This window comes from Cannabis sativa, chromosome 8 (assembly GCF_029168945.1).
Source record: "Cannabis sativa cultivar Pink pepper isolate KNU-18-1 chromosome 8, ASM2916894v1, whole genome shotgun sequence".
NCBI lineage: Eukaryota > Viridiplantae > Streptophyta > Magnoliopsida > Rosales > Cannabaceae > Cannabis > Cannabis sativa.
Genome location: NC_083608.1, coordinates 37,280,077 through 37,294,095, shown reverse-complemented (window position 1 = coordinate 37,294,095; position 14,019 = coordinate 37,280,077). Strand labels below are relative to the sequence as shown.

Below are 14,019 nucleotides of genomic sequence, written 5' to 3'. Positions count from 1 at the left end.
AATGATTTCAAAATTTTATCATATTATATTTCAAGATTATAATGTTCAATATATTTAAAAAATTTAGATATAAAATTAATTATTTATTTTAATTATTTTATTAATATAATCATGCATAAAATAGTAAATAATACATATTCATAATATGCTTATTCTTCAACCTAGTTCAAGGTAAATATTCAATATATTTAAAATTTCTAGATATTGAATTAATTATTTATTTTAATTACACTATTTATATAAATCATGAACTAGTTTGTAGTACACATATATAGTTGGAAAGAGTAAATGCATATTATTATATTGGAAAACACATATATATATATATATATTTATATCTCATACACAATAAAATATAAATCAATAAGAATCAATTTATACAATAAAGTTATTCTAGCATGTTTGGTAAGTTATCATATCTCTTGTCAAGTGATATGAATTCAATCCTTGATAATTTTATACTATTTTTTTTTTTTTTTGCCTATTTTATTAATTTTGTTTAATTTTTTAAAGAGTTTTTTATCTCCTATTAATCATGCTCAATAGTGGTGCTCATTCAATCTATTCCACACTATTTTGCTCGTAATGCATTCGATCTGTACTAAATGCAAATTTTATATTTTAGATCCAATCTAATCTGCATTATAACTAAAATTTAATCTAATCCAATTCGCAAAAGTACAGATTGGATCGGTTAGTTTTTAATATTGAATTACTTAGTATTTATTGTTATTTTATGTCGCGAACAACAAATCAAAAGAAATAAAACAACAAACATAAGGGAAGAAAAAAAAAATTATATATATAAAGAAATATTTAATTTTATTTTACTGTGTGCACTTGCATAGCAAATAAATTGCCATTTTGTGCACTTACATAGAAAATAAATTTTGCAACAATAAACTATTATATTTGGATTATATCAATGCCTTATCACACGTCTTATAATTATTTAAAGTTGTCATAGACTATCAAATTTAGATGAGATCAACGGTAATCGAGATCGTTTAGATTTTTTTAGTGCAAAACTTTTCATCTATTTATTATGCATTTTTTATTTGACAAAATTTATTATTTAATTTTTCATTTGATTATTATTGCATGTGTTAGTTTATTGTTCACTATTATATTTTATGTAATATCATATTTTTATTCAGTGTAGTGATAATCATTGAAATTTGAAAGCATAATAGTGATTTAAATAAAAAAAAATTACTATTATACTTTGTAATAGTAATTAAAAAAAATTATTATTCGTCCTAAAGTTATCTTCAGAATTAATGAAAATGTTAATCTAGCTAAACTATCAAAACATTCAAATTTAATTTAAAATAATATTTAAAATTTAACTATTTCTAAATATCAAAATTTAAAAATAATTTTTGATAAAAAAATAAAAACAAATTTATTATTAATTGCAACACTTTAGGTGGATTATTACTTTAACTAACTACATGATGCTGACCCTTATGTGACAACATCTAATAATTTGTTATTTTTTTTATTCAAAAAAAAGTCACCTAATTATTTCTCATAAACAAAAATTTTGTTATAGCCACATTTTATATAGAATAGATATATATAAAAAAGTAATCGGAGATCTCAATCTTCTCTTTTTTTTTGTTAAAGAAAAAAATCTCAATCTCTTCCTAAATATACACAACCATCTATTTTAATTAAAAAAGAAAAATCCAAGAAACAAAATACAATAGCATGAAATGTGCTTACAATTACAACCATTTACGTGCTTACAATTACAAGTCACTCTATTGCACCAAAAAATAAACGACTTTATATTTTAATAAATCATCCAGCAGTGAAAGATATGTTTTACTAAAATCAACAAAAGAATGCCAATCCAACAACAAAAAAAATAAAAAAATTACCACCTTTGGTTTAAATTTCTAAAATAGTTGCAGCTCAAATTGCAATAAGAATTTTTATACGATTTTTTGTTACGATTTAAATTGCAGTAAGAGTTTTTATGTAGAATTTTATTAAAAAAAAAAAAAAACTATTTTAAAGTATAAAAATAAAAAAAATCCAAAAAATAAAAATACCAAAGATGATTCTCTTTTTAATGATCATCCTTGAAATCATAAACAACATATAAATTAAATTTGTAGAATAATTCGGTAAGCTAAACATTATATTATTATCGTTAAGTTGTATTAATTACTAATTCAAATATTCTAATCAAACTCTTGCTCTATTATCACTAGGCATATTTGATACTTTAGCTCTCAAAAATTAGTGAAACAAAATTTGTCAAACATTTCACAAGTATCCAAATTTTACAATTTAAACAGCCAAGACAAATCTCAATTCTACAAGATAACTCCCTTGATTTCTCTATCGCCTGCGGCGCTTCCTACGTTTCTTTTCATCCTTACCAGAATCACTTTCATCTGAAGATTCTGACTCGGAACTTGATGACTCAGACTCCGAGCTATCAGATGATTCATCATCGGAGTCCGCCGCATTGTTCTGTTGAATAATAAGGCGCGGCATGTTCCTCAAATACTCTCTCAAGTTCTCAGTGATACCTCCAAGACCAATTGACGTGAAGAAGTTGATGGCAAATCGAGTGTTCTTCGGATTATCCCTTGGAAAAATAGACTCGTATGAATCAAGCATTGAAGGGTCTGAGAGTCGTTCGTTCAGCAATCGGATGCCAAGATGCTCAGATAATTCCTGCAAAGGAAAAACAAATACCAAGTTATTGCTCCATTCACAATAAATATTCCCATAAAAACTTCTTAAACAAAGAACCAGATGGGCAATGAGTTAATACCTGGAAGAGAATCTTGATAAAGATTCGAGAGGACGAAGTAGTATCCTCTTCCGTTAAACGAATGTAGGCCAATACATGCCAAGGTAAAGCATCTGTACCAAGTAAATGGGCAAAAAACTTTGCAACATTGCGCAGCTTATTTGTTTCGAGCCGATGAATCATAGAATATTGCTGGACAAAGCATTTCTCAAAATTTTCCTGGTGAACTTTGTTTATCATACAGAACCGCTGGCCCAAAAGACCATAATATCTTAAGTAGGTTCTCTCTTGACTGCAACATTCCAAAAGCATGATGCAAAGCTCCATCTGCAACAAATCAAAGGAATTAAAAATTGTACCAAGTTTTTTTAATCACACTCTTGCCTACAGCACAGTTTTAACAAGGTAATGATGATCGATTGTAAAAATGAACTGACGAGAGATAACTACTATTACCTACCCTGAAAGAAAACCACAATCCCACCTATCAAAAGTAATGTTAAAGCAGTTGGAAGACAAACTTTAACTTACCTCTTGACCAGGCTCAAGTTTAATCTTAAGCAGCTTATGACCAGCCTCCTCAAAGTCCACACTTGACATTATCGTCAAGTATATTGTCCTACGAAGGTTTACGAGATTTGTCTCCGTCTCATCCTTTATCTCCATCCGCTCTTCTTCATCTTCGTCAGACTCATCCTCATCCTCATCATCTTCATCTTCATCATCCTCACCATCTGAACCTTCTTCATCCTCAGACTCCTCTCCAAGTATGTTCTTCTTTAGCTCTTCATAACGCTTTTCGCTCTCAAGGAAATTAGGGTCCGCTTTGAAAATATCTGAAATTACAGTAAAGTTGTTACATATAGCACATATGTATGTAAATCAAGAAGCTGCTAAAAATTATAAGATTCAAGACATACCGAGTGTGATTTCTGGATCTATCTCCTCTTCAAGAGAAATCTCATGTGTCCACTGATCTTCTTGTTCCACAAGGTCCAGTTCTGGACGCACAGCGGGGTAACCCTGTAGATTCACATATCAGAAAGAAAAACAATAAGTCCTATAAAATTAGTGCTGCACCTGCATACACCAAACTTGATGGGAGCAGTAGATTTTACCTGAAACTTTGCTTTTCGAACTGCAAATAAGCCTTCAATTAAGAATTGAACCCTTTTGTCTATTTCTCCTTCATGAAGAATTCCACGGAATCGTTCAAAAATACCTGAAAACCAAATAAGTAGAGAAAAACAAATAAACTGTATGAGCACCACCAAAAGCATTCTCCATGGATGGAAGGAAGAGAAAAAGATAAGCATCCATTGTAAAAGAAAAGTGATAAACGTGCATATCAGTAAAAAACTAGAAGCATAAAGTACAAAAGATGATTCCATAGTGAACATACCATGCAATCCCTTTGGAGAAAGATCCTGGAGAATAGAACCACACTCTGTCACAAAGCCCACAGCAACTTCAACGCTGTCGTCAGTTGGGTTCTCAAGAAGCACAGTGAGCAATTCTAAAGCAATAATTTCGTGTGCCACTTGTTGATTTACCAGATGTGCTATAAACTTAACAGCAGCTAGTAATTGTGGCTGAAAACAAAATACATCCAATTGAAAATGAGAATACAATAAAAATCAACGTGAACATATACTAATACTGTCTATAGTTGATTAAAAGAAAAAAAGGAAACAAACTCTACCTTGTCATTCCGCTTGTATGCTCGTTTGAGCTGCAATACTATCCTTCTTAATAAAAGATCACCAACCTCACGAAACTTGGTGTTGACAACAGCAACCAAAGCAGCAAAAACATCTGTAAATCCTGGAGATGCCATTTGCGACTTCATACAAGATCGGCAGAACAAACCCCTGCCCCTGATCAGATTCTCTGCGAAAAGTTCCGGAATAATGTTTTTTATATTTGTAGCATTGACCTTATTCACAAGCCCGTTTATACTCTTCCGGAGGGCATCCCAAGTTAATCGCTGGTATTCAACACTACTTTTATCGTCAACTTCTTTCAACATCCTAGCCAACTTGAATGGAGGAATGTAAACTCCACCACTCTTACCAAAATTTGATGTATCCATTGTTGGATTGCTTTCGGTTGCAGAATGCCCCTGAGGTTTAGGCTTTTCAAGTGCCCTACCAGCTTCAAATTGTTCTTTTACACTCTCTTTTTCCCTATGAGTTTTTAAGTCATCATCTTTGGTTCTGTGTCCACTCTGCTTTTCATCAACTTTCCAGTCCCTTTTTCTCTCTGATGTTTTGCGATACTCTCTATCAGAATCATCATCTGAATAGCGACGAGAATACCTATCCCGATTTCTACGACCATTATCATGCCGATGGGTCTTCTCCCCACCCCGATGATCCCTTCTCCTACGTCTATCATCTTCTTCAGTACCTTGATCGAATTCTCTCACATCAACTATCTCTCCAGGCTCTCGCTCTCTGTTCCTCTTATCATGTTGACGAATTTGATCCTTTTCTAGCTGACCAACTTTTTTATCTGTCTCAAGTTCACCATCAGTTCTCCTTGAGACCTTTCCGTCTTCTTCATCACTTGGCCTCCATCGACCTCTATCCTTAGCCCCCACATCAGCCACATTTTCCCTATCACCGTCACTACTACCTCGCTGATCTCTTATAGTCTTACTCCTCCTGTCAGAATCGGAGGAATCAGTTTCCTTGCGACGACTGTAAGATTTTGAATCCCTTCTACTACCACGACGATGGCTACTTCTGTCTCTCTGATTTTTCAGATCGTCATCATCACTAGATTCACTGCTGTATTTCCTCGCCATAGCAATCTAAAATCAAAATTCACTTGAGGGTATTCTCTTCATACCCAATTCCTGGACACCCAACAATCCAAATTTTTTGTCCTGCAACACAACCAAAAAACCAGGTTCGTGAAGGTTAACTTGAACCATTTCCCACAGTATAAGGTTCATTTAGATGATGAAATCAGACTCTATAATGAAGATTCGGCATAAGAAAAATAACTAAGACTAAAATTAAACTTAATAGTGAAACTCTCCAAAAAAAAAAAAAAAAAAAAAAAAACAGTACTCCAAATCGGTAGTATACATCTACGTTCAACCAAGAAGTAAGTGAAAAATGCCAATAGAGGGCAAAAGTGATTTGTGAAAGGAAAAACAAGAGAATGGTTTAATGTTACATACCTAATAAATAGAGGGCGGGAACTGAGGGAGATAAATTGCTGGAGAATGGAGAAGAAACCGTCTGAAGAGGAGGTGGTTGGGTTGAGTTCTCACCGTCGTCCGAGAGAGAGATGCGGCTGTGAGGCTGAAGCGTCTGAAGTGAATCGCACGAGAGAGAGGGCTGAGGTGAAGACTGAATAGGATTAGGAATTAGGGTTCCCCTTCCTTTCCGTTTTCTTTTTCTCTTTTATCCCTTCTCGAGCCTTTTTTTTTTTTTTTAAATTAAAATTCTCGAGCATCTTTTAGAATTTTTCTTTTTTTCCACTGTTATTATAACGTATAATTCGTTTACAACAAATGATAAAATAGGGTCGAGAATTTTAGTCATACAACAAAAATCATGCCTTGGTTAGCATTTTTCCAAACATAAAAAACAATAACCTAAAAAAAAAACAACCAACATTTAAAATTAAATCAAAAAAACTTGATTAAGCCCATAGATATAGAGTTGAAAGTTGTTAAAACTCTTAGAGCATCCATGTCGACTTGAATAATTGGGAATTGTAATTGTAGTATCTAAACTAAGACAATGAAAAAAAACTTTAGCCTCCATTTCATTAGATCTAAAACATTCTTGTACTAGTTTAGATAGAGTATCTACCACATGCCCTTGATGATCTCTAATAATTGACCTTACCCTTAAGATTTTTGAGTCTGATCTATGTTCATCTTAAACCCCAAGCTGTTTGGTGGCCTCCATAGAATATTCTCACACGACTGTTGAGAATGGTTCATTGTCGCTGATTCTGTGTTTCTGATTGAGGATGAGCCACTCATAATAGAGTATAGCGAATGTCGTCCTCTTGCTCGATGATATTTTTCAACAAATGAATTCGCATAGGTAGCTATGTAGATGTTGTTGTTTCGAACTCCCCTATGAAGGACTCTATTTCTTTCTTTCCAGATGGCTCACATTATGCATATTATAGATTCAAAATTAGCTTTGAAAAAGCAAGGAAGATAAATGGATCAAGTAGTCTCCATTAAACAATTTGTGTGCTTGTAGATAATCAATGGTGAACTTTGTTTGCTTTCAAAATGATTTTGTTCTTTGGCAACTAAATAAGACATGAACAATTGATTCTAAAGCATTTGAACACAGAATCAATCACTTTCCTTCTTAATAGAGCTGCTGCTACTCGTAGAGCATTTTCCATTACCCTCCATGCAGATATTTTAATCTTTGGTGGCAAGTTTAAACCACCAAATGGCTTTTCACCAATTTCTATGATTATCAAAAGGGGAAGACTCATTGATACCTTTAATAATTTCAGTCAAATGGAATCCCAATTTGACTGTGTAAATACTTGTTGTATAATGGCAAATTAATCAGTCCTGAGATGGAAAGAAACTTAGTGGGATGGCAACAATTTTTCCACATCTATAAACTGAAAAAATGCATTAAGAAGAAGAAGATTCCACTCTCTTTGGTCTGTAATGATCAGATGTGCCATACGTAGTGTAGCATGACCTGAAAAAGTTAAAGGTTTGAAGTTAGTTTGCCCTAGAATCCATTTATCCAAAATAGCCATAACATGGAACCCATTCCCAATTTTAAAGCACAACCCTTCAATGAGCACTTTGTTGGAAAAATTATATTTAATATATAATAAATAATCATTTTAGGCTAATGTGTGAATGAGAAATTGATGCCTTAAATATGATCCATTGATAGCTGCTAATAAATGCAGATTTGGTCAAGGATGTAATTACCAAAATAATGATAAATATTGTTATTGATATCAGAAATTATGGTGAAGATTGTGATTGATCATATCACTAATTTTTTAGAATTTTCGGCATTAATTCCCTAGTGTTCACACTTAGTTTTCCACCCTATATGAAGCCTATAAAAGGAGGCTTCACCTTTCATTCTAAACACACCAACAAAAAGAGTCACTCACTAAAAAGCTCTATTGTCTTCTTTTTCTTTGTCTTTTTCGTAAGTTTTAAGGTGATAAAGTGAAGGTTTTAATCTGAGTTCGTTGGAGTAGTGAAAGTGGTGTATATATCTGCTTGTTAGTCATTATATCCTAGGAAGTGGTTGCTCGTTGATCCTCTAGTACCGTTCAAGTAGAGGGGACAAATCTGCTTTAAGGAAAGTGTGTTTCACGTGCCTTGACTTTCCTTTCAATTACTAGTTTTGCATTTTATCATTTGTATTTATATTTCCGTCTTTTTATTAATTAATAATATATGTTGTTATGTTTATTTGTCTTCTCCATATTCTCTTTTATTTTTTCTAACACAATTCTCGACCCCAATGAATGCCTTCTTAAGTAAGAGATGGAGAATGAACAAAATTGACTTCCAAAAATAAATATTGGAAAAATAACAGTGCTTCAATAATCGACTAATCAAAGAATTCGACATTTCAAAAATCCTCCATGTTTGCTTTGCGAGAAGCGCTTGGTTGAATGAACAAAAGAGCGAAAATCCATCCCTCCATCAAATTTAGACTTACAAAGTAGTTTCCATCTTTTTCAAAGAATCTTAGAGCCATCTTTATTAGATTCCCATAAAAAATTTGCCATCATAGATTCTAATTGATGACAAAAGGTTATCGGTAAACGAAAGTAGCTCATAGCGTATGTAGGAATTGATTGAACAACAACTTTCAATAGTACCTCCTTTCCATCAATTTAGAAGAGTTTTCCATTCCATGCATGTAACTTCTGCCATATACACTCCTTAACATCGTTGAATAATTCTTTCTTATCTCGATGAGAATATGCAGGAAGACCAAGATATCATTCATGACATTCGCTAATAGGCATTCCCAAAGTTTGGTGAAAAAAATTCTGAGCATCTTGTGTTGTATTTGGGAATAATGACATAACTGATTTGTGAGTATTCAGTAATTTTCTTGAGGCCATATGGTAGATCTCCAATACTCTCTTAATAGCCAAAGCTGAATGATTAGTAGTCTCATAGAATAAGAGACAATCATTAGCGAATAGTAAGTGTGAAACAGAGCAAGACATGTTAAGCATAAACCTTTGAGATTTCCCATTGATTCCTTAAATTGTAGCACCCTACATAATCATTCAGAACAAATCAAAAACAAATAAGGAGATAATGGATTGCCGTGTCAAAGACCCCTCTTTGGTTGAACATGGCCCATTGTTTTACCATTGAGCATAAAGGAGAAACTGGTAGAAGATAAGCAATTTTGAATCAATGTTATCCATCTGCTATGAAACCCCATCTTGCGCATTACCTCATGAATATATTCACATTCCACTCTGATAAATGCTTTTCTCATATCTAATTTTAGTGTTGAATGGATTCTAACTCCAGGAGTTTTATGTTTTAGATGATGAATCAACTCAAAAGCCATTAAAATATTGTCTATGATGAGTCTATTTGAAAGAAAACTACTCTGAGTTTTGGAGATGACAAATGGAAGAACCTCCTTAAATTTGATTGCCAAATTTTTCGATATGATCTTGTAAATAACATTACACAAATTAAACAGGCAAAAATTTCCCATACCATGTGGCAATTTAATTTTTGGAATAAGAGTAATGATTGATTTATTAATCAATTCCATGTTTTGATTTTCATTCAAAACACCAAGAACAACTCTAGTTACAACATCGCCAACAATATTCTAATAATTCTGGTAAAACATTGCATACATACCATCACTTTTTGGCCTCTTATCTAGGCTCATGAATTTCAGAGCAACTAGGACTTCATTGCTCGAGAATGGCTTAATTAGAGTCATTCATTTTAGGTGTTACAGTGACATGTATAGTTGCAAGAGTGTAATGCAAGGCTTCAGCATCAATCTCAGAATATGAGAACAAGTCATTAAAATAAGCAGTGGTGATAATCTCAGTCATACCCTCTTTTGAGGAGACTACTTGGCCATTAGTACCAATCAAGGATTTGATGGAATTTTGTTGTCTTCATGAGGATGCATATGTTAGGGTTTATGCCCTAAAAAGCCAATAAAGACATTTCTGATTATTAATAAATAGTTGAATGTTAGGCTATTTTTAGCCTATGTTTTGGATCCAATTTATGTGCATTCTTAGCTGTGTTGGGACGGAATTACGCTTGTTTTCTATGTTTTCAGGTTCTTTGGAATAAAAGAGGTCTCGGGTGCAGAAATTCGTTAAAAGGCGTGCTGAGCCGAAGAAAACTCAATTTTTGAGTTTTTGTGCATATCTGGCCGCGGCTAAACACAACTTGGCCGCGGCTAGATCTCGAGAATTAGAAAGGCATCAGTCGCCGCGGCGATGAAGAGGCTCGCCGCGGCGAGTTACGAGATACAGAAAGCACCCAAAATTTCAATATTCTCGCCGCGGCGAGAGGAAGCTTGGCCGCGGCGAGATCCCGTACGGACCAGGGGCATTTTCGTCCATCGAACCCTAAATTTCAATTATAAATAGAAAACTGCGATTGGAAGTCAGGGAGAGCGATTTGGAACCCTAAAACACAGCTGAGAGCGGCAGGAAGAGCATAGAGATTCAAGTGAAGATCCAGAATTCATCCACCAACAGTTCTTTTCTTTATTCCTCTTTAATTTATTTATGTTGAATATTGTCATAGGAATGGTTATGGATTTGTTTCTGAACTAAATTTCCCATTTAGGGAGGATGATGATTGTTGTTTAATGTTTTGCCTAGTTAATGTTTAATTAGCATTCCTCAATTCTTGTGTGTGAAATTATCTTAATTTGTTCTTAATTTCATGTTTAAGATTGATCACCTTGTGCATGCTCTATGATCTCAATTCAAAATCTGAAAAGTGAGAATTGAGAATGCTAAAATTAAGATAATCAATGTTCTATGTGAAACGAAAGTATTTGCATGACTTATGTGACGAGTAGATTATTGCTTAATGCTGATTTCATGTTAGTTTAATTAAGGAATTAATTAGATAACATGTGATTTAGAATCTAGAAGATCTGAAAGGAGCTAGGTTATTTCATAATCTGTCATTCACTCCAAGAATAGGATAGTAATTAAGCATTAACGATTTGGGTAAACAACAACAGGATTCTCCTCCCTATTGTCTCATCTTGCTCAACTTTAAATTGTGTTATTAAGTTTTCTGAATTTCTTTCAAATTTTACTGTTTTTAAATCATAATTGCTTTTGATTTACCGAATAGAATCATAAGTATAATTTAGTGGTACTTAATCCAATTCCCTGTGGGATCGACCTCACCTGTGTGAGATTTACTACTTGATTGCGTATACTTGCGTAGTGTTTAAAATTATTGCAACAAGTTTTTGGCGCCGTTGCCGGGGAATTGTATAAAGATTGATATTACATAAAATTATACTAACTTCTACTTTGGTATATTTTCTCTTGCTGATTTTTCTAACCTTTTTCTTGCAATATTTTCTTGATTTATTTCAGGAATCCTAAGTGCATGCGCCGTCAAGGACAATCAGTCATATTACCAGTTGATCCTGAAATTGAGAAAACTTGCAGGAAGAATCGAAAGAACAAAAGGCAAGAAAGAGTTTCAGCAACTGCTGAAACATCAGAAATCATGGCTGCCAATGTGAACAATAATGTTGGGAACAATGGGCGTAATAATGGTAATAATGGAGGCGCTGTGGAAGATCAAGCTAATGGCCGTAGCTTGAGAGATTACATTCTCCCTACTCTGACGGGAGTGCAGTCATGTATTAGGCCACCGGCAGTGGATGCAAACAACTTCGAGATCAAACCTGCCATCCTTCAAATGGTGCAGTCTTCAGTTCAGTTTGGTGGTCTCCCTTCTGAAGATCCTAATTTGCATCTCTCTAACTTCATGGAACTTTGTGAAACTTTTAAAGTTAATGGAGTTAGCGACGATGCCATTAGATTGAGATTGTTTCCATTCTCGCTCAGAGAACGAGCCAAGAGTTGGTTGAATTCTTTGCCACCTAATTCTATTGCTACATGGAATGATCTGGCAACAAAATTCTTGTCAAAGTTCTTTCCTCCAGCTAAGTCTGCAAAGCTAAGAGGAGAAATCAATAATTTCTGCCAACAAGATAATGAATCTCTCCATGAGGCTTGGGAGAGGTTTAAAGATCTGATCAGGAGGTGTCCCCATCATGGTATAGAGAAGTGGATGCTGGTTCACAACTTCTACAACGGGTTGGTTGGTAATACTAGAACTCTAATAGATGCAGCAGCGGGCGGAGCTTTTATGAGAAAGAGTGCTAATGAGGCATATGATCTATTGGAGGAGATGGCTCTAAACAACCAGCAGTGGCCAACTGAAAGGAGTCAATCCAAGAAGGTAGCTGGTGTGTTAGAAGTCGATGCCATCACAAAGTTAACAAGCCGGGTTGAGGCATTGACTAAAATCATTGCAGGGCAAGCTAAGCAAGCCCAAATTGTTTGTGAGTTATGTGGAGGAAGTCATCACTTTTCGGAGTGCCAAGCAGATGTGGATGATTTGCCAATGGATGAAGCTAAGGCCATTGGGAATTTTTCACAGAACAACAACAACAACAATTATGGGTTCAACCAGAATAACAACCGAAGAAATAGTGGGTTCTATCAACAAAGAAATCAGAACCAACAGTTTAATCAGCAACAAGCCTGCTCGTGGAAGTTCTAGTTTGCGGATGCATTTATCGCTCCAATTCATGACCGAAACTAGATCTTCAATTAAAGACCGTACTCAGATGGGCCAGCTAGCAACTCAGGTAGCAACCCGCCCTCAAGGAAATTTGCCTAGCACAACTGAAGTCAATCCCAAAGAAAATTGCAAGGCAATTACCCTGAGGAGCGGTAAGAAGTATGATGGGCCTGAGTTACCACAACCAGTTGAGGTAGATGTAGAAATAAATGCTCAACCAGTGCCGACACCAACACCGACAGCAGAGAAGGCTACTGATAGCCCAGCACCACCACAACAGTCTCCACCGATTAGTATTGATCATCATGTAAAGATACCCTATCCTCAGAGGCTAAGAAAGTCAAGCTTAGACAAGCAATTCACCAAGTTTCTAGAAGTCTTCAAAAGACTTCACATTAACATTCCTTTTGCTGAAGCTCTAGAGCAGATGCCAAGTTATGTGAAGTTTATGAAGGAAATTTTGTCAAAGAAGAGGAAGATGGAAGACTATGAGACAGTGGCTCTAACTGAAGAGTGTAGCGCTATTCTACAGAAGAAACTCCCTCCAAAACTCAGAGATCCAGGGAGCTTCACTATTCCTTGTACTATTGGTAAAATTGAAGGGATAAATGCATTATGTGATTTGGGAGCCAGTATTAACTTAATGCCCTTGTCAGTGTTCAAAAGATTGCAGCTAGGTGAAGCAAAGCCAACTACTGTAACTCTTCAATTGGCAGATCGATCGCTAGCTCACCCTAGAGGAGTCATTGAGGATGTGTTAGTAAAGGTGGACAAGTTCATCTTCCCACCGATTTCATTGTTACGGATATGGAAGAAGATAGTAATGTTCCCATCATCTGGAGACCTTTCTTGGCAACAGGGAAAGCACTAATTGATGTTCAGAAAGGAGAGTTAAAGCTAAGGGTACAAGGAGATGAAGTTGTATTTAATGTACTCAAAGCAATGACCTATCCTACAGCTAGTGACAACTGTTTTGCAATTGATGTGGTGGACCAGTTGGTGGAGACAAAGACACATGCTGAAGATCCGCTTAATCTGACTTTGGTACAAGAAGAGGTGGTAGAACAAGATGGTAAGGAAGCTTATGAATATGCTTTGTGGCTCGATTCTTATGGACCGCTGAATAGAAAATATTATGAAGAGTTAGGAGTCATACCAACAAAGCCTACCCCATCTACTGAAAAGCCTCCTCAACTAGAGTTAAAAGTCCTACCGCAGCATCTCGTATGAATATTTGGGAGAAAATAAGACACTTCCCGTAATTGTGGCTTCTTCCCTATCTTCGTAGAGACGAGATAAGCTATTACGGGTTCTAAGGAAGCATTCAAAAGCCATTGGATGGACTTTAGCGAGATATTAAAGGGATCGGCCCTTCAATCGTAATGCATAGAATCTTAATGGAGGAAGGAGTGAAACCAAC

The 14,019-nt window shown here is 34.9% G+C and overlaps 1 protein-coding gene and 1 non-coding gene across 2 annotated transcripts; both read right to left on the bottom strand.

Moving 5' to 3' along the window:
- Positions 1–2,119: 2,119 nt before the first annotated feature.
- Positions 2,120–6,609, bottom strand: LOC115701543 (uncharacterized). The gene is made up of 8 exons (XM_030629358.2): positions 5,964–6,609; positions 4,476–5,663; positions 4,176–4,365; positions 3,892–3,995; positions 3,694–3,796; positions 3,305–3,609; positions 2,795–3,100; positions 2,120–2,694 (listed from the first exon to the last, which is right to left on the bottom strand). The coding sequence occupies exons 2-8, from the start codon at positions 5,580–5,582 to the stop codon at positions 2,353–2,355; spliced, it is 2,457 nt and encodes an 818-aa protein (XP_030485218.2). The 5' UTR covers positions 5,583–5,663; positions 5,964–6,609; the 3' UTR covers positions 2,120–2,352.
- A 5,357-nt stretch (positions 6,610–11,966) lies between these two features.
- LOC133030678 (small nucleolar RNA R71) lies at positions 11,967–12,073 on the bottom strand. Its single transcript, XR_009684225.1, has one exon. It is a non-coding gene; the product is annotated as a small nucleolar RNA R71 (small nucleolar RNA).
- Positions 12,074–14,019: the final 1,946 nt, after the last annotated feature.

What these genes read in the sequence shown, in the direction of transcription:
- LOC115701543 (XM_030629358.2), bottom strand. Translation starts at nt 5,582, where the DNA reads ATGGCGAGGAAATACAGCAGTGAATCTAGTGATGATGACGATCTGAAA. An exon ending in TTCGAAAAGCAAAGTTTCAG is followed by an intron (nt 3,797 to 3,891) that starts GTAAAATCTACT and finishes GTGAATCTACAG; the next exon opens with GGTTACCCCGCTGTGCGTCC. An exon ending in AGATCCAGAAATCACACTCG is followed by an intron (nt 3,610 to 3,693) that starts GTATGTCTTGAA and finishes CTGTAATTTCAG; the next exon opens with ATATTTTCAAAGCGGACCCT.